Here is a 21450-nt window from a genome sequence, read left to right as displayed (position 1 = left end):
CATTTACTGAAGAGAAGACAAAGCCACATGAGATAGCATCTACATTCGTTTTAACAGTTCCTTCTTGAGCAGTTGGTGACAGGGACACCAGCATGTGCACACCCTCAAGTCTAATAAAAGACTGCTGCCATCAGCAAACAAACACAGAAACTCAGAGCCTCTGTTTCCTGCCCCCTGCCTTTCTTATTCCTCACTCTGCCACAGTGACCATCTGCGGTCTCTCAGGCAGGTTCTGCTTCCTGAAAGCACCCCTACCTCACTCAGGCTAGGATGCTCAAGGCAGATTCCAGGGCCCTGGAGGTCAAGAACATGTTGAGCATAAACATAAAGACGTTTCAGGTCAAATAATTCAGGTTTTGAGTGCTGGGCAGAGGATGGAGACCAAAAGGAAGCTAGGGAATGTTCAGTCAGGGAAAGTGAGGTAGTCACACCAACCCTTTTGGACAACAGCTTCACTGAGAGTGTTAAGGCAGAATAGAAATGGCGTTGTCCTGGATGTGGAAACAGTGAAGACAGCACCTACTGGACATACACTACTGAACACTTCCTGATGTAGGCTTGCTGTAACCATTTCACAGTTACACAATGCAGGGTCAGTGTGTCTACAAGACACTTTCCCAAGTCCCCTGAAGTCATATGGGCAGATTATGGCTTTTCACTCAGGCCTGACCCTACAAGCAGGGTCTTACTGCTGAAAGTAGAAGCAATGCTTCATGATATTTTTAAACTGATCTGAGGAAAGGATTTTCTTTTGAGAACATATCTTAACTATTTTCTGAATCTGAATCAGCTGAGTATGTGCACACAAGAAACATCACCGAAAGGCAGAGTGCTTTCAGCAAATGAAAAATGTTCATAGATATAACCGTGCTCAGAGCAAGTAACATCTGGATCATGGCAAGCATCAGGTGCTAGTCTGAGTCCTGTATCCATGTACTTCCAACACAGCCTCTCACAAAACCTCAGACAACAATGAGCTCAAGCCTCAAGATGGAGGGACAAGGAGCACTTCTCATCAACTGGAGAACTCAGGTGGAATGGGAGTGACCAAAGTCAGCCACTATCTGAGGAAGAGGACTTCCTCTCTTGCAATCACTGACCCTAATTTTTGCCACCCCAGCTGCACACATCTGATCATGAACCTTGCAACCAAATAATGGCCCAGCTTCCTCACTAACAGCAGGAGATCACTCCTTTTCCTTGACACTAAATCCCAAGGGTCCCCTATTGCCACCAGGCTTAGAAATATACCATCCCATCTACGTGGAACACCTGCTGGTTAAAGTAATTACATTTCATTCTTAGCATGTATTCTACAGGATTCTGAGCAGAGCAACAACAACAAAAAATGTCCTTAGTGCTTGAGCCTCAATAATCACGTGACTCTGTGACTCCCTTGGTAAAACACAAGCCTGGCATCATGCCTGGCCTGGCTATCGTTTCTAGAAAATAAAATCCAGGGGGCTGGTGGATAGTAACGTGAATGTTTTAGGCTGATCAGAAATCAATGATCTTAGAGCTCATTGCATTCCCTTGAGAGGTCTAATTTCCTTTACCCAAACCATACCCAAGCCTGTCCACAGAGGTAGTTGACATGAATCCCATTCTCACGTATGTTCAATCACAAGACGATGCCATTATCCAGATGTGACATATGTGCTTTAAAATGTACACTTCTCAAGTCCATGCTGGCACAAAGAGCTACATGCAATGACCAAGGTCACCAATCTTCCAAAAAATAGTCTCTAGCCATTGATGAAATGCATGGTTATCATGCAAACATTCTTAAACATACACCCCCAAATACGTATATTTACTTATAAATGTAGTATATAGAGTATGGATTAAAATATAGAAAATGACTTTTAGGAACATTCAAATCTCTTAGCCTACTACTAGTTGGATCTGCTTAGTGTGATAACTGCGTTCAATTCCATTATCAACATTGCCTTTGATTCATTGCTCCCTTTGAGTTCCATGAGGGTTTGTGTAATTGAAACTAGGAAACAATTTACAGATACACACAACTGGGTAGTCACAAACAGCTGCATCTTGCAACACAAGAATGACATTGCCTGTTTATACTACAGGTACCTCTTTGTTCTTTAGAGCTCAGTTACTGAGTGAAACTCATGACTATTCGCCATGTAGACAAGGCAAGGTTTTTAGGGTCAACTTGAATTCTAGTTACTAGAGATATATGACTAAATAATGGTAAACAGAAATTCTGAAATTTCCATCCTGCTATTTTGCACACAATGGGGAAGCATGCAGTCCACTTCGGAGACAAGTTTTTAAATACTAGAAAATACTGCAAGATTTTGGATGAGAAAGGTTTAGCCTCAGCACCCACAACCTTTTGGCAATGTTAAATCTGTGGCCTGTACAATTTCCAAATCCCAAGTAACCAAGCTACAAAATGAAGAGAGCACTGCTTCCTCTCAGGCTGCTGATAAAGTCAGTGGAGAGTGAGAAGATCCCTATTATCAAAACTTATCTTACAAATGTGAGGTTGCTGTGATAAGGCTGCTGAACAGCAACACAGAATGAATACCATAGGGGCTCCCAGAAATAGGAGCACAGCCTGGATTCACAAGTACTGAACCAAGTCCAGGGAAGAGTGGAGGGTCTCATAGCTGCAGCAACTACTTCTAATCAAATGAGGACAGATGGGCCATCAGGAACAGAGGTTCCAGGGGGTGCACAGAACTTTACCTCCTTGAGGCCAAGTCCCTGAATCCAGTACTGCATCTCATGTCTTCCTACCTGAAACAAAGACCTGGTCCCAGAGTCACTTCTCATTCCTCTTGCTGCCTGGCTCAGCTGGCCTACCTGAACCATCCAGTCTCACTGAATTTTACACTTACCTACAAAGGAACCTGCAGCATTCATTTCAGGGCTAACCTTTGGAAACTGACATCTAACTTTAACAGTAAACCATGAGAAATGTGTTTGTGGCCTGATGCAAAGACTCAGTGGCTAAAATCCTCACCTTGCACATGCTGGGATCCCATATGGGAGCTGGTTTGTATCCCAGCTACTGTACTTACCCAACCAGCTCCTGGCTTGTGGCCTGGGAAAGCAGTAGAGGATGATCCAAAGCTTTAGGACCCTGCACCTATTTCAGATACCTGGAAGAAGCCCCTGGCTTCAGATTGGGTCAACTTCTGCATTGTTGCCACTTGGAGAGTGAACCAGCAGATGGAAAATGTTTCTCTCTGTCTCTCCTTCTCTCTGTAAAGTTGCCTTTCCAATGCAAATAAATAAATCTTTTTTTTAAAAACAATCTATTTGGATTCTTCCTCTTGCATCAGAAGATGGATTCTATTTCTACACATCAATCCTGAATTGTCCTGTACCTTGCTTTGGTCTGTAGAATGCAATTAAAATATTTCCATGCAAGTTCCCAAGAGCAGCTTCAAGTAGAACCTAGCTGCCATACAGTAAGTGTAGGCTGACTTACAAGAGGACAAACCTAGAGAGGCAGTCACAGTTTTCCCTGCCCTGGGCTCCAGAGCTCTGAGCAAACGCAGCTGAGACTAGCCACAACTGGTTCCAGTGAGTAGCTCCGCTCAGACGAGCTCAGTTCAAATTGCTTCCCCTTAGAATTAGGAGCTAGGGCCCGGCGCGGTGGCGCAAGTGGTTAAAGGTCCTCGCCTTGCACGCCCTGGCATCCCATATGGGCGCCGGTTCTAATCCCGGCAGCCCCGCTTCCCTTCCAGCTCCCTGCTTGTGGCCTGGGAAAGCAGTCGAGGACGGCCCAAGGCTTTGGGAACCTGCACCCGCGTGGGAGACCCGGAAGAGGCTCCTGGCTTCGGATCGGCGTAGTATCGACCCGTTGCGCTCACTTGGGGAGTGAATCATCGGATGGAAGATCTTCCTCTCTGTCTCTCCTCTCTGTATATCCGCCTTTCCAATGAAAAAATAATAAAAATAAATCTTTAAAAAAAAAAAAAAAAAAGAATTAGGAGCTAAACTGAAAGTTGTCTAAAGCCACCAAGTCTTAGGCTAATGGGTCACACAGCAAAAGCAAACTAACAGAAACCTCTTGTTTTGGATATATATTCACTCTGTTAAGCACATTACAGACCATTCTCTATGAATTCTGGCATCCTGATAAGCAGCATGGAGAAGGCAGCTGTGGCCACCAGGTACACTCATGTCTAGACTATGCTTAGATACTCTATGAAACCACTTCACACCTTTATTTCCTACAGTGAAGCTCAGCAAAGTCCATCTTGAGGACCTACGGTGATCATGCCTACAATGCCCAATGCAGAGTCCATCCTAAGGAAAGGGGCAACTCATTGACAAGGTAGGCACCAGTACTGCATGTGCAGTGAGGCTGGAGAGCCCAGCAAGTGTCCAGCACACAGACACCTTTAATAGGACCTTCCTTACCCAAACGACACTTTGACCACCATGCCAAATGCCACCCTTTCAACTTCAGTATTGCCTGTGTGAACATAAGGAAGTTTAGAAAGTTTGTGGAAAGTCGAGTTAAAGTAGATTCATTTTGGTGTGAAAATTGATGACATCCAAACCTTATTTTTTCATAATTTGCATTTTCTGTGAGCCTTTTTAAGAATCCTTGAATATCTCTATCTCTGTCTTCTGACTTTCAAACAAACAAAAATTTAAATAATAAAAATTGTGAAACACTCACCCTCTCTGGAAGAGATCCACATTATAAAATTTATGTAGCTCTACAGAAAACTCAACTGTTCCTTGTACTTCAGACATGATCTTTCTGGTTCATTACCTGAAAAAATGAGAGAGAAATTAGCAGCTGGAGATGAAAGTGGCAAAGTACTGAGAACCTGGCCGCTAGGCCACGAAGCCAGACAGTGTTCATATGGACAAAAACGCACGATCCCCAGACCTGAATGAGCCACCTGGGTGCCATCGCTCAGGGTCCTTTCTGCAGAAAAACAGAGTTGGAGCTCATTCCTGGAATGAATTGAACTCAGATGCAGGGTGCTGACTCCAAAGCCAGCTGATCCCCTGTGCTTCCTATCCTCTGGGAGGTGCAGGCAGCACCAGCCTTCCCCCAACCAGAGGTCCATCGTTCCAGTTCAAGGACACAAGAATTCTTGCTTTGCCCCTTTCTAGCATGTGACCTTGTGTCATTCACTAATGTCCTCTCATGCTCAGTGTTTTCATCTGCAACATGAGGACTGACCTACGAGGTGACTGACAAGTGCTGAGAGGTAGAATAGATTCACCATACAGAGCACTTTGTACGACCCCTGACATGTAGCAAAGAATCCACGGTAGATACCTCTAATAATGATCAATACCTGATTTTATCACTGACACCGGAAATGTAGTCTGTATGGAGCCCAGGTGTCTGCACTGGCAAGGAAAGGGGAATGTTCTATCAAGCATGGGAAGTGGAGCTGGTGGGTGCTAGTTCCAGACAGATCCTGACCTCAGCTGAACAGGCATCTAAGCTTCCCAGCCAAAAGAAACAAGGATCATGTAGTTGGGCAAGAAACAAACCAAGAAGAGGATGCCAAGCAGACTGAAAACATGAAACATGCGTATAGTAGGATTTAAAGAAAGGGCGAGAGGACTGACTGGATTCCTGCTACACACTTCTGGATGTTATGAGCTACTTAATTTTTCTCTGACAAGAGTATTGTAGTAATAATTCTTGCTCCTCTGACCTGGAGCTGCTTTCCCACTGTAGAATGTTCTAGTGGCATGTTCTTTGTTAAGTCACCTCACTTTCTTCTGGCCTTGATTTACCAACCACTATGTAACGGACAACACGAGCTACGCAGTAAGATTCCCAGCAGAATGAATGGTAAGGTGTCCAAAGCTGGTATTCTTGGAGGGAAGTGAAGAGAATGAAGTCTTGGGCCCTCTCCTGGCAGGCAGTTCAAGCCGCACTTCCTTTAGCCCCAAGAGATCTCAGGGAACAAAGTCATTGCTACGGTTCAGGACCCAACCTCCCTGCAGAAACCACAGACATGCCGGGCACCTAGGCCTTAACTCTGTGGCAAGGGCTCCCTCTGGGAAAACATCTTGGAAGATACAAAAGACTACACTCTAAATTAAATTGCAGCAGATCTCAAGAACTGGACTCCACAGATTCTGCAAGATGGGATTCCAATCTGACAAACCTGGAAAGGTTCACCCGGAGCAATGAATACTCAGGTCACCAGGGGAAAGCCATCGAGGTGCACCCAGGAAACAGGCAAGACCATAGCCTACCACCAAGGTCAATCTCAAGGTATTTACTGTCAAAGCCCATGGCAGGCCAGCAAATAGGATCTGTCTATGCTAAAAGTCATTGTCAACAGCAACAGCTGTATCTTCCCCAGTGCCTCACTACCCCATACAACCTCAGCCTTCAAAGAAATGGCAGAGCTGGCCAAACTATTGCACTGGTTGCTCATGGCAGTCAACTTTCAGCGACCCTTAGTCCCTCTCTTGTTCGCCCTTCATGGGAAAAAGCACATAGGAAAAGGGCCAAAGGGTTACAAACTCTATCACCACTGGCACAGACATGCTGAACCTTGCTCTGAGGAGCTCCACATTTCATTTCACACAGCCATCAAAAACCCTCTGAGGTATGCAGTGCTGACCTCCCAGTCACAGTCAAGGACCCTGGTGCTATTCAGGGGAAAGTGCAGCCCCAGGGGCCCAATGAACTTGATCATCCAACACTGGCACTTACTGTCAGAACGTCTCTGGGGAATTAATGCTTCATGGGAAATAAAGGTTGACTGCCTAAAGAAAACCATACAGAATATTACATTTTCCTGGGAAGATGCTCGCCATCCTCTTATTTAGAATTAACAGGAACTGGTAACACACAGTTTCTTGGTGGGAAGCTACCTCTTCCTCTTTAATAGCATATGATTCACTATAACAAACACCCAATGAGTCATTGAGGAAGATGAGCTCACATTGACACTATCGGTTTGAAAGCCCCATATTGGTTTTGCTGGCAACTGTACTTGGTCCAATTTTTATTCAGTAATACAACAGCATTTACTGTGCTTCCACCCCTCACCCCTGTTCTTTGTATCTGATGACTGGAGGGAGTTCACACAGCAGGTGTTTCTCACATGTTTCTCAGACCAGCACTGTCAGTATCTCTTTGCTAGGAAAGCAAAACCATGAGTCCCACTCCAGACTCTCAAGCCAGTAACTCCACAAGTCTTCCAGAGAACTCTGACACAAACACTTAGGCAACAATAACTGGCATAGGGAGTTGTCATTGTGGCCTAGCAGATAAAGCAATATTGGCATCCCATATGGATGCTGGTTCATGTCACAGCTGCTCCACTTCCAATCCAATTCCCAAATAACAGCCTGAGAAAGGCAGCAGAAGATGTCCCAAACATTTAGGATCCTTCCATACACATGGAAACCCAGATGAAGCTCCTGGATTCCGGCTTCAGCACAGCCCAGTGCTGGCCCCTTGGGCCATCTGTGGAGTAAAGCACCAGATGGAACGTTGTTCTCTCTCTCCCTCTCCCTCTCTCTATCTTACTTTCCAATTAGACTATCAAAATAAATAAGTAAATCTTCTTTTAAGGTATAGCTGGCTTACAGATTAGGGCTTTGGAATTTTTCAGACCTAAGCTAGCTCAGTTCCTTTAAGCAGGGGCTCAATGTTTAGCATCCCTGTTCCTCAGTTTCCTTACTACTAAGTGAGAACATTAAGAGCTCAGATCCTAAAAGGCTGTCTTCACAACTATTAGAGGTAGGATGTGTGAAGTGGTCAACAGTTTCTGGCGCACTGTACTGTTAAAACATACGCATGACAGATACACACAACTGACATGTGATGCACAGTGATGCACACCATATCACATTCATTCATACAGCCGATGAACACAGCTGTAGATGCAGATAAGGTAGATGCATCCACACACACAACATACAAAAGTAATCACACATACAAGATGGCCATGACATACTTGGCATATAACCAGCAGCATGCACGTGTACAACACACAACCAACATGCTCAACCCACAGTGTATACAAACACGACATGCACACACATCCCACACACACATGCACCACAGACATAGAGAACACCTTCATCCAGCCCAGTTGTCTAGGTGAGAGCCTTCAATCCTCTTTCCTTCTCAAAGACAATAAATCATCAAGTCTCCCCACGTTTAGTGCCAAAGCCCTCACCATGTGTCTATCCCACCCCAGCCTCTTCTCTGGGCTTTTCCCATCACTCTGTGCTAGCCTAGCTACCTTCTAAGGGTTCTCTACCCCGCTGCTACACTGGCTGACCCGTAACAGCAAGCAGCTCCTGCCCCATGCCTCCCTGAATTCTTTGCCCTCAAAAGATTCACGAGGTATCTTATTTAATTCAAGAGGATTTCTTGTCTCTCAAGTCACAGCTCTTCACACTCTCCTTGGTTATAGGTGAACTTGAACCTGCCTCTTACAGGTATACAACACAGGACCCGACGGGCATTCCTCTCTACCCACACTGGGGAGAATACCAGTGCGTTAGCAAGGACTGCAGGCGACCACCTTTGCAACAAGCTACAGTCATCGCGTGGCAGACCAACGACTGCTCAGTGTGTTAGTAATTACGGCTTCTATTTCTGTCTCCAATGGAGCTGGCAGAGGTTCCAAAGATCTTCCCTGCCCTCCAGGTCAAAAGAACAAGGCCCTCCCCTTAAATCTAGAGGCGTTAGGTTCCCTGGGAGCCTGGGTTCTGTGTCAGTTAACCTTGAATAATAATTTGCTTTTCATTATAATATGGTTAAAATGCTGAATTAGTCTTTGACACTATCTAAAATGTTCTGTAATATATTTAGTTGTCCATGTGAAAACCTGACAAAAATGTTGAGCCTATTTTGAGGTATCAGAGTCATGGCATAGCAGGTTAGGCTGCCACTTGTGACACCAACATCCCATATGGGAACCAGCTCCTTAGTGTGCTAGAGAAAGCACCAGGATATGACCCCAGAGTTTGGGCTCCAGCCACTCTTGTGGGGAACCCAGCTAAAGCTCCTGACTTTGGTCTAGTCTAGCACCAGCCATTATAGGCACCTAAGGAGTAAACAACAGGATGGAAGAGATATTGCTCTCTTCTCTCTCCTAACTCTGACTTCCAAATGAAAAAATAATAATAATGTTTAAAAAAGAAACTGCTTTTGGAAAATACTATGATTCCAATATCTCACTAGACATTGCCTGGAAGGGGAGGTGGGAATTGCCTTGCAAGCATGTTTTTCTTTAAAACTCCAATATTCAAAGTATGTGATCTCCCAAACAGTAAATTTTAAAAAGTATGCTGACATGAATATCGTCAAAATATACTTAATGGCAAGGACATGGAAGATTAAGGTGTTTAAAAGATAGCAAATTATAGAATCAGAGCATGTACACAAGGAAAGTTCGGGCTGGGTTGGGGGTACACCATCCCATACGGGAGAACAGTGAGCACCCACACAAAAGGGTATCCTCAGTCATAACCGAGCACCCTTGAACCTGGGACACCCCATAGGCTCCTGCTTCCCCTCTAGGATCAAGGACAGGCAGCAGCAATTGTTCTCTGCCTGCATCCAAACCTCAGCGCATCCCTTCCCACAACTGTGACCCCAGTTCACGCCATAGACCCATTCTGCTACAGGCAGTAACTATACTTTGCCGCCTGGTGGGTCACTTGCTATTCAAGGCAGACTGTATCATTTGTAATGAAAACTAGAGCTTCTGCAAGAAAGATGGAGATCCCCCCGGAGGTTTTCATTGACCGAACCTAACCCATGTTCCCAGAGAATCCCAACCCAAACTCATCCAGACCTCCAAATTCCCAAATTATAAGTTAATGATAATGCAGTGATGGTTTTAGGAAGGGAGATCTAGTGCGCGATGCAACAGTGAAGGCTGTGAGTTCTCCAAAGCTATCCTCACCAGAGGGGTGGTTACAAAAGCCAAGATGGTCTCAGGCAGTCTCTTTGATTCCTGGCTTGCCACATGAGCCCTCCACTGCACACTCTACAGCCACGGGGTGAACCCATGGGGTGGCTGTACCCATGGGGTCCCTGTTGCCCTTAAACTTCCAAAACCAAGAGCTAAACAATCCTTTTCTCTTTGCAACTTCCTTGGGTATTTCATCATGGTAACAAGCTGGCTTACACAGTGGAGAATGTTAACAGTAGAATAACAATTAATAATGATAATGCACATATTATTTAATTTAGCTTTCACAATATAGAAATGAACTTCAATACCCAAAGAATACAAATGTGGAGGGTTGGGTGAGCCAGCAGCAGGGTGGAGTGGATGCAAGGTTCTAAAGACAAAATCCAGGGCACATTACACACTGGAGAAACACACTAGACATCCAGCCACAACCACAGAGGCTGGGTTCAGACGAAGGTTCAGAAGCTACATCCCCTCTGCTATTGAGCTTGAACAGGTAATAAAGACAACCACAAGTATTAAGGCTGAGGAGTTTTGGCAGAAAGAACCCATCAGAGCCAGAACAGATACATCTGCGTTCCAAGGCACTGGCTGGCTCCCTGGCCCTGAGAGGGGTGAGCAGATGTCAAGTCTGCCCCTGAAGCTAAAGAGGGGATTCCTGCTTTGGGCTGAAGCTGTGCACAGACATCTTTCTGCTTCCTGACGATTTTGAGAGTCTATGAATATCACAGCATCTAATTTTAAGGTTCTGCATTCATTAATGGCTATAAATGTTTCAGGAGCATTTCCTCTGCAGCGTGGCAGCTCACCCAATTTGAGCTGAATCACGTGGAGATATCAGTGGGCTCAACAGCAGCAGGGTTGGTTTAACCCTTTGAGGACACACCCCTGTACAGGCAATTAACATTGCCGCATGGGCCATGTCATCACTTCACTCATCCATCATTACCCAGGTTAAAAAAAGGGAGGCCCAGGCGTGTGTGTGTGTGTGTGTGTGTGTGTGTGTGTGTGTGTGTGTGTTGAGGAGTGCCCCTAGTCATACAGCAAGTGCTCCTGGGACCCTGAATTCTAGCTTAATGATATTTCCATTCCAGGTGATCACAGTTTCCACATCTGTGCTTTCACCTGATCACAGACCCCTAACAGGTAAACAGGGTAAGGAACATCATCATCTAACTACATGAGAAACAGACAAGTTTCATCGTTAAGATCCTAGAACTCCAGACCTAAAAGGAAACTCAGGGATCACACAGCCCTGCCCCTCGATGGAGCTGAGCAAATAGAATACCTAGTGGCTGTCTCTGGACCTGTCACACGGCCTCCTGAGAGATGAACCTTCACTGGACTTTGGCTATTCAGGTCCTTGGATCCACTGTGAGATGTCCCCCAGACACATTGGCCTATGCAGCAGGTGTAACCCTGGCATCAACACACATTTAGCCCAAATGCACCTACACCCTTAGCATGAAGCCAGGTGCTTTGAATTCTGGGCCCACCTTGAATCACTGTGCCAACACTGTTCCAAAACAAACCTCTTCAAATGTCCTCAGTTAGCAAAAAACACGGTAGGGAATGGGCATGCAATGGCAGGTGTCATAAACAGGAGAAGGGACAAAGACTAAACACAAGAGCATGAAAGGGTGAGCTGGGTGTTCTTTCTTCCAATCATATAGCAGTGCCCTCGAGAACTAGAACCAGCTGCCACTTAGGATTTCAGATTAAAATAATTTTATCTTAGATGTAATGCAACCCTGAGCTATTTTTGTAAGTTGTTTTGTAAGCAGCAAGCAAAGGAAGGCAAATAGTGTCCCTCTTGCCTAAATTTGACTCACCCCTCATCCCCGCTTCCCTGCATCGGGGGAAGGAGACAGTTACTTCCAGAGTTAGCAGAGGACTCCATTTGTCCTTCTGAATGCTACATCAAAAATAAGAGAGCCACAAGGCCCCTACCAGGACACCAGGGATGGCCTTTCCAACACGCGCAGTTGGTGCCCTCACTGTAAGAGTGCAGGTCCAGTTTTGTAGAGCACCTGGGCATAGCTTCAGCAGGTAGCCTGCATCACTGTGTCTCCAGCCTGACCACCCATGGCACGCACCAGCTTCTCCCATTAATGTTCTCACGCAATCTGAGGAGATGCATCTCAATGCAGAGAAAGTAACAAAATTTAGCAAAGAACTGTCATAGCTACAATCCTATCATTCATTCGGTTCTGATTTTATGTAGAAACCTCTGAATTTTCTCATCTGTGAAGAGGGACTAATAATACCCTTCAGGCAGGGTGTGAGAAATCCAAGAATTTATATCTAATACAGGTATCTGGGGCATAGAAAACACTCAAAGTAATTGCTCTATTATTAATATTCTATTTGTGATGTCAGGAGGTCCCAGTGAACACTCATTTAGGAAGATTCATTTGATGTTAACTCCTGCATAACTGGATGGCAGATTTCATTTCATCTTGAAAGCCGTTATCCCAAAAGTTTCCCTGAAGCCACGGCCTTGCTGACAAGTTATCCCAGGATGGTAGTGAAGGATCCAAGAAGAGGTTACACAGAGGATGAGAACCTGGGTGGCTGTTGCCTGGATACATCTGCCATCCAAGGAACCAAAGCATTAAGTCCGTTTCTCACACTGGCCAACATGGTTCAGCATTACCTGCCTCCTTAATCTCCCATGGGTAATCCCTTTCCCAACATTCCCAATCACTGCAATGCCTCTTTCTGCACTGCCCCTACTTACACGGATGCCGTTGATGACCGCAAACCCCAGGTGCGTCACAGGTGGCCCCAAGGGGTCATACCCACCAGTTCTGTGCCCCAGAGCCACCTGGTGTCTTGTTTCTAGGTCTTTGCACTCAGAGGCCTTAAAGCCAGACAAACACTGGCTCAAATCCCAACTCCAACACATGCAGGAGCAGGCCCAAGGCAGTAGGTTAGTGTCAGTGGGTTTCAATTTTTCTAATCTGTGGAAACACAGGTATTGTGAACAAATGTCGGCTAGGGAGATATAAATGGAATCTGACACCTAGGAAGAGTTTTTGTGCACTAACACAAGGTCGTATCCTGAGAATTCTGTTCATGGCTCTATTCTTCTAGTTACTTAAATAAATATAAGAATGGGTACTAACAGTAAAAGCTAAAAGAGGGTACAGGATGCAAAAGGAGACAGGTCACTTTCCCCAGGAATAGTGGAGTCTTGATTTTCTGCTGGGTAGGTTCTGTGCAGGGGTGTGTGTGTGTGTGTGTGTGTGTGTGTGTGTGTGTGTGTGTGTGTGTGTGTGTGTGACTCTGCATTTCTAATAAACAGACTGTTTAAAAAGATACTACCATCAGGATCATCTATCCAAGATGTGGACCTTAATACAAACATTGGGGCTGGAATGTTCAGTGGTAGATCTAACCCTTGTACTAATGGACTAGTCTCAAGGGGGCACTGATAAAGGCAGACCAGATGCCTATGCGGACTACACGCATCTTCTACTGATTGTGATGCTGACGGAACACTCCTCCCCATTGTATCCCCTTCTCACTCTCTATCCACCAACACAATACACAAATATATCACCTTACAGCCACCAGATACTCTTCAATATGAAAACATGGAAATATAAGTGCTGGCAAGGATGGGGAAAGACTGGATCCCTCACATACTGCTGATGGGAATATAAAATGAGGTAGTCGGTGTGGAAAATAGTTTGAGGTTTCTTCAGTGTGTTAAATACAGAATTACCATATGAGCCAGCATTTCACTTCTGAATGCATATTCAAGAGAAGTGAAGAGTTGTTCAAATTCCATACAGGAATGATTACAGCAACACTATTTACAAAAGACAAAATTATAGACATGAATTATGTGGTCATTATTGGATGAATGGATAAAGCAGCCTGTGGAATACTTATGCAGTTGAATATTATTCATCCATGAAAATGACTGAAATTCCAACACATCCTGCAATCTGGATTTATCTTACAAATCACATAAATGGAAATGCCAGGCACAAAAAGGATAAGCTTCGTAGGAGTCCATTTGTAAGGAATATTTAGCCCAAGATAGACCCACCAAAACAGAAAGCAAATTACGGGTGATGGGAGGCTGTTAATGAGTCTGAGATGACACGGCAATACTGTGAGTACACATAAAGCTACTTAACTGCTATCTTCAAAATTTTCTGAAAGGTGCATTGTGTATCACCACTGTAATACCAACAAAAGAAAAAATGACCCAGCCCTTCTTCCTTGTCCTCCTGTGGAACATTCCTGAACAATTCTATGCTGAAGCCATGAGGAGTCCCAGCCAGCAGCCAGCAGGAGAATGATGTCTGATTGTGATGTCTGCACTGCTCCTATTGCTATATCCTTCATATTCTGGCTCCTCTCGCTGCCCTTCATGTGGCTGTGCGGAACTCAGCTTTCCCTTACCTGAGAGCAATCACAATCTAACAAGGCAGGCCTGACACTTTTGTGGACATGAAGTGGATGGTGTTGTGCCATTGTTAAGGTTACTGTGATGGAAATGTTCTTTGTTTGTATGGCTGAACCTAAATCAGCATTCTCCAACAGTGTTCGGGGTTGACACCCAAGGGGATGGGAAGTACATCCCACTGAAACCTTACACAGAGCATCCATCCTGAAGGCTCCAGGGAAGCAGTGGTCATAAGCACAAAATGCAGATTCTTGTATCCCAGGCACCCGTGCATCCTTGGCCAGGAAAAAGAATTAAGGTTTTTCAGAATCCTAAGATCATGTGATTGCTAAGTTAACTAGGAGATATGCATCCATCAACTACTTTCCTATTTTTAAAGAAAAGGCACAATTTCTTATCAATTTCAGGGAGTCTTAAAAGTTCGTTAAGGGCCTGGTATGACAGCTCAATGGTTAAATCCTCACCTTGCAGGTGCCAGGAACCCATACGGGTGCCAGTTAGTTTCCTGGCTGCTCCACTTCTCACCCAGCTCTGTTCTTATGGCCCACAAGGGCAGCAGAGGATGGTCCAAAACCTTGAGACCCTGTGCCCTGGCTTCGGATAGGCTCAGCCCCATTTGGGGAGTGAACCAGGAGACGGAAGATCTTTCTGTCTCTCCTTCTCTGTGTAAATCTGCCTTTTCCAATAAAAATAAGTAAAACTTTTTAAAAAATGTTGCTTGTGACACCCACAATTCCGTAATAAACTAGCACCACAGTTTCCCTTCTGATTCTAGCTTTCTGATAGTGTGCGCCCTGGGAATAGCAGGTGACAGCTCAAGTAGCTGGGTTCATTTACCCACACGGGAAACGCAGGCTGAGTTCCTGCTTCCTTGCTGCAGGCTGGCCTAGCTCTGGCTCATTTTGGCATTTAAGAGATGAAACAGTAGACATAAGATTTCTGTTCTTCTCTGTGTCTCCATCTCCCTGCCTCTCAAATAAAATGATCTTTTTCTAAGAGCAGAGCTGAGCTGAGTCCCCTCCCTTCTTAACCCCTCCCTGCAAGCCTGTCAGCCCTGCCCCTCCTCTGCTCACTGTGCTTACTGTTTGTGGTCTGGGGGCCAAAGGAGCCGATGAAATGCTCCCGAGCAGTTTGCTTTCTGGCTTAGTGGCTGGCACTGTGCTTCTTTCTACCTATGTATATCATTAACCCTATTTTACAGGCAGAACCACAGAGCCCTGAAGATGCCCAGACACCAGGCTTTCTCCTTCACTTACCCTCAATACTTCGTGCCCTCATTCTCAACTCTTTCCCTCTTCATCAACTTCAATCTCCCTGCTAGCCTCACAAAGACACTACTGGTTCCCAGCACCCTGCAGCCTTGCCACAGCCACACCACCACACCCCTGCACAGAACATTGCTTCAATCTGGTGACCTCCCACTCAAGACGGATTCTCATGCCAGCTGTCCTTTGAATCTCAACAGGGCCTGTACAACTTGAGGTCAATCTCAAGCAGGTGCCTGTACAACTTGAGGCCTCAGTGATAGCTTACTGCCTTGATTGTTATGCAGGGATAGCATTAGCTAATATTTACTTTTCCTCTAGGCCAGGCCCTATTCCAAAGTGCTGTTTAATGTGATTCATTGAATTCCCCCAACACCTCCTCATCAAAGGTACTGTCAGCAGCCCAATCACAGATGAGGCCAAGCCAGCCTACATCACTCACCTGAGCGACACATAGCAAACATGAGGAGTAAACTGAATTAGAACCAAAGCGTTCTGGTTGCTGTGATTCCCAGCCCCTCGTGGCAAAGCCACCTGTCTCCAGGTAAGTGTTGAACAGATGAGGAAGAGTAAGCCCCAGTCAACAGGACCTGTATCTAGCTCAATAATTGAATGGAACTGAATTATCCACGGAAAATACCTCATGTGTTGAATGTCACACATTTAAGTAAGGCTTGGAGTTGTACGATCTCATTTGAATAACATTTGCCTTTCCAATTTTCGCAACTGCCTGTGCAAACTGCTATTGCCAAGTTCTGGCCTCACACCCAAATCTAGTTTCCACTCCCTTCTTGTTTTCCTCCAGACCTGCTTCAGGGAGTGCCCCAAGCCAAAAGATTCAGTTGCACTTTGTTACCTGTGAAAACATTAGTTAATTTGAGCAATTCACACTAACGTGTGAATAAAAACCCTCAGCTGGAGCGCAGCACATAGCCCAACTAGTCAGTAGAGATTTTTCAGAACTGCATTTTGAAAGAACAATGCCCTCACCACTTTCTAGTTTAGTGGCTTTGGACAGGGAACTAGATGTCGTTTGAGGTTCTCACTCCTCAGTTGCAAAGCAGGCCAAGAGTATAGGACTGGGCGAGTCCAGCAGAGTCCTCGCAGGAGACCCTACACTGGCCAAGGCTCCTCCTCCATGGACAACCTCTTGCTCCCTCTTCTTTCTACTCTTCCCACCAAGGCATCTGGAAGGAAGCTGGAGAGCTCATCCCAACCCTGGACAGGTGCTTCTTCCCTGATCAGACAAGCCTGGGAATCAGACAAAACCAGGTAACCTTTGTTGCTCCACAACTTCTCAGAAACATCAACATGCCAGTCTCCAATACGTCAAGCCCCATCTCTGACATGGTCAAGTCCAAAACCTCCACATCTATAAGCGTGTGCTGTGTGCCACAGACGGAGCCAGGGGCTCTCTGCGAAGGGGGAGCCCACACACTCACGCTCTGTCCACGGGCAAGGCAGAGGACAGAGATACCAACAAAAGAGTGTTTCCTGAAGCAACTGCTGAGACTTCCATAATAATTCTGGACACATAATTGTGGCAGGTCCAGGCTGGAATGTTCCAGAAGTTTACTTAGCTGCGCACACAGAATACAGGCTTAGCCTCTCTCCCTGACTGCCTGTATCGCTCGTACATGCATGTCCTGGGGAGTGGCCAGTGTGAGCTGCACCCACGTATCCACACAAATGGATCAGCTCATGAATGGTGCAACAGGAGAGTGAAAGCTCCCATCAAGAACTTACCCTTGCCTGAGACCTTCGTGAGCAACCCAACCTCTGCAAGCTTTGCATTCTCAATTCAGAAGCGGGGAGCTGGGTGGACCAAAGCCAAGCAGGAGGGGTTCATGAATAAAGCAGAGTGTTTGACTCATGTCTTGTCAAAACAGTTAACAGCCTGAGCTCCAGGGATGGTCATGTTTTGGCAAAGTCAGGGCTGCCTGATCTCATTCACTAGGGGACATCTCCTAATCACTGGCTGTAAACCTTTACCAACTCTGCAAAAATCCCTGCAATCCAAACCAATCCTGTCTGTGAAACACGTACATCACCCCGGCCCCAGTTCCTGGGCTGCAGACTGCATACTCCCGAGCCAGCAGCTGTCCACCTTATGTGACGGGAGCTGGATTGTTGAATTTACCCAATCATCTCCTGCAACCTCTCACTAGCATTAGGAATAGATGATTCCCTGACGCCATTGTAGAGATCAGGAAGCAGAGATTCAACGAGGAGGCAAAGGAATAGCAGCCATCTTCACAAAACAGAGCAGAACTGAGGTGTGACCAGGGACTGGTCTGTTGCTCAGTTCACCAGTCTTAACAACATGGTGCACCAAGCTGTCTTCCTTTGGGCAAACAGGAACAGAGCCTCAGGTTCAAAAACATTATTATAACTGTGTTGTCTTACATCACATGGGGCATGTGATCTGAGGCATTTTATTTCAGAGAATATTGAGTGTTCATCAAGTACCTCCCAGGCTCTGATAGCCTTGCATAGGCACTCACTCAACCTCACAACAGCCTGTAAGCATTTGTAGTCCTATGTCATTGACAAGTCCGAGGAGCAGAGATCCTGCTCATGAAAACAGCCACACTTGTGAGCAAAGGCCCACTGTGCACAAGCAAGACACCAGGCAGATCCAACGTACCTCAGAGGGAGAGAAAGTGAGCAGCGCGCTCCATGGATAGGATTTGAGTCCCTGCTATTCCCCTTCATTTCTCCACAATTCCCTGACATTCTTGACACTGCCTTCCCTAATCTAACCAGCTGCCAGCAGTGTAGTGAGTTACCTCATTCTCCCTTCCCCCGTGGTGCCAGCTTCTGCAAGGAAAACATGCCCTGGGTCTGTACTATTTATTTAGTAAGCCTAGAGTTACATCAGTGACATTTAAATGTCTTCAGTTACGGAAAAACTGTGCCTGCCCAGCCAGGCCATTATCTCTATTCTCCAGTCCCCTTCACAGATGTTGGGTGTTCCGGGAGCTCCCCAGCACAATCTCCAACCCCAGAACAGAAGGATCCTGGCTCAGAGAAGGTGCACCTGCTGGTTTAGGGAGAAAGTCTCCCCCGAGGTTGCACTGAAGATGTATGTTTACTCTGAGTCAAGCAGAGTGCTACAGAAGCGTAAGTGTTCCAGGGCAAGAGGAAAACACAGGGTCACACACCGCAGGGCTGGACGTACTCTCTGGCCACCTACACGGCCTTAGGTATCGCTGAGCTTGTCTCAGCTTCCACCCTGTTTCATCACAGTACTTGATCTGGCCCCACAGCGGATGCGTGTAAGGGCTCAGAAGGCTCTCTCTGGGCACAAATTTTGTTTATGCAAATGTTTACTGAGCATATAAGATGTGCCAACTAGGGCCTGGTGTGACAGCCTAATGGCTTAAATCCTCTTGCATCCGCTGGGATCCCATATGAGTACTGGTTCATATCCCAGCTGCTCCACTTCCTATCCAGCTCCCTGCAGGTGGCCTGGGAAAGCAGCAGAGGATGACCCAAAGCCTTGGGACCCTGCACCTGCGAGGGAGACCAGGAAGAAGCTCCTGGCCCCGGGCTTAGATCAGCTCAGCTGCAACTGTCATGGCCACTCAGGGAACGACCAGTGGACAGAAGATCCTTCTCTCTGTATTTCCTTTTCTCTGTATATCTGCCATTTCCAACAAAATAAACTAAATCCTTTTAGAAAGCATATTGATACTGCTTTAAAAATTCTTTTTAAAAAGATGTGCCAGATAAAATATTTTACACAGTACTTTCAAAAGTGAAGAAGATCAAGTTCTATGCTTTGGAGACAGAAAGAAGAAAAATCCTGAACTCCTGAAGACTTTGATTTCCTGCTGCTTAACAAGACAAGATGTTAGGCACTCCTCAGCACTGTGACCTTTAATTTTCATTGTCTCCAAGATGAACGCAGTAGCTACCTTATCCATGTGTCTACGATGGTTGACTCAGATCCAAAATTAACAAAGCAAACAGACCAATATAATTATCCCGCCGAAAACCTTGCAAAGGGGACTGAGGGCAATGAGGGTTGTAATCCTGACCAGCAGGCTTTCCGGATATGTTTACACCCCACATTGTCTTGTTCACAGACTTTAGTTTAACCAGTCATGCCACAAATGGCATCTCTGTTTCCTGCAGATGGCATGGACTCTGTGGTCAGACAGGGACCAGGGCACAGGCACTGCTCCCCACTGGCAGCCTTGGTTAAAGAATCAACGACGCCACAGTAACTGTTGTCTCCTCCATAGCCATAAACACATAGCATACATTTGCAGGGTATCCACAGATCGAAGCCTGGTGGGCAGAATGAGGCAGACTCCATCAAAATCAAAATTATATACACTGAAGGAGGACAGGGAGAGAGAAGACCAGCAAGCGTGCCTTAGCTTTGTTGGAAAGTCCCTAGCAGGAAGTGTGACATGTTGTTGATTGTGTCTGAGCTGGGCCTTATCTGCCAAGCCCCCGCTGAATGAGGGATGATGGGTGTGATGATGGGACAAAGCAGAGAACTAGATGTTCCCTCTCTCCCCAGCATCCAGCACAGCTATCCTCCAATGCTACTGGATAACCAACAAGTACTGTTCTACAAATGTATCCATTGTGTGACAATTCAAACCAGGGAATTAGAGGCCATGGAAAGGAATCTATTCAATAACAAGTGCAGCTATGGTGACTGGAGCAGAGCCTGTCACTGTAACCTTCTCATCTGCCCACCTTTCCATACAAGGACAGCCCTCCCCCCAGGGCTGCAGGACCCTGGACTCCCCCGGCCTTTACCACTTCAACCAGAGAAAGGCCCACAGCTTGGCCAGTCAGAACTATTATCTGGTTACCTGTTCCACCTCCAGGCAGTACCTGCATATGTTTCAAAAGACAGTGATGCCCCTGGGCCTATGACCACAGATGACAGCGATAATTCAGTCACATAAACACAAGGTCCAGGTGCCACCTGCAATGTATCAGATGGGTTTCCCTGACTCTTGCCAAGGAATGGCTGTCCTAAGCCTTAGATTGTGGTGCTGTTACCCACCTTGCCTGGCAGTCATCCCAGCCCTAAGCTGACTGTGAACTGAATGGGATGCCATAATCAATTCAAAGTCCACAGCAGTAGTTCGTAATTCTATGTGGGACCAGTTCTGGAACAGGTGAAATACTCTCCAATATGATGAAACCAGTCAGCCAGATGCAAAACTCCCCGAGTGAAAACAACAGAATCAAAGACAAGCATGTGTGAATCCATCCACCTGAAATGTCCAGAAGGGAGCCCATAAACGTGATGGATTTGGGGGTTTCCTGGGACTATGGAGTTGGGAGCGACTGCTTAAAGCATGGGTTTCCTTCTGGGTGATGACTACGTTTTGGAATTAAACAGACAGCATGGTTTTACATCAGGTGCTAAATGTAAATAAACTGAACAAGTCAAAGTGGTTCATTGATGTCCCGTAATTTCAACTCAGTTACAAAGAATGTGATCTCTAACCACACACCTGCTTGTGCTACGTTCTGTATGTACACCACAGCTCAGTAGAAATCATTACATTGTGACTGATTCCAAAAACTATCAGCTGCCACTCTTCAACCCCAGGCCTCAGCTCTGACTGCCAGGCTCAGCCACGATGGGATTCACTCCTTGCTCAGACTGCACAGGAGGACCTTTTCCCACAAAGGGGACCCAGGGGTCTGAAAGTAAGATTTTTTCCTCTGAAGATCACTTGTGCTTGGGTCTTTCAGCCTCAGAGAACCAGGTGCTGCCAGCCCCTGCCAGGTGTGGCTGGAACGAACAAGAGCTACCACTCCAGGACAGCCCACCCAGCCAGGGAAGCCACCCTCTCCTGTGAGCAGAGCT

At 46.0% G+C, this 21450-nt stretch overlaps 1 protein-coding gene across 1 annotated transcript in view; it reads right to left on the bottom strand.

The window, feature by feature from the left end:
• Positions 1–4743, bottom strand: part of FAM135B (family with sequence similarity 135 member B) — a 178557-nt gene extending 173814 nt beyond the window's left edge. Inside the window, exon 1 of the mRNA XM_040988499.1 lies at positions 4667–4743. Within this exon, the coding sequence (XP_040844433.1) occupies positions 4667–4743 (77 nt within the window). The remainder of the gene's footprint in view (positions 1–4666) is intronic.
• Between the last annotated feature and the right edge of the window lie 16707 nt (positions 4744–21450).

Source organism: Ochotona curzoniae, unplaced genomic scaffold (genome assembly GCF_017591425.1).
Source record: "Ochotona curzoniae isolate NIBS_2020 unplaced genomic scaffold, NIBS_Ocur_1.0 contig_4895, whole genome shotgun sequence".
Taxonomy (NCBI): Eukaryota; Metazoa; Chordata; class Mammalia; order Lagomorpha; family Ochotonidae; genus Ochotona; species Ochotona curzoniae.
The sequence above is the reverse complement of the archived record's forward strand: the minus strand, read 5'-3'. Positions and strand labels throughout refer to the sequence as shown.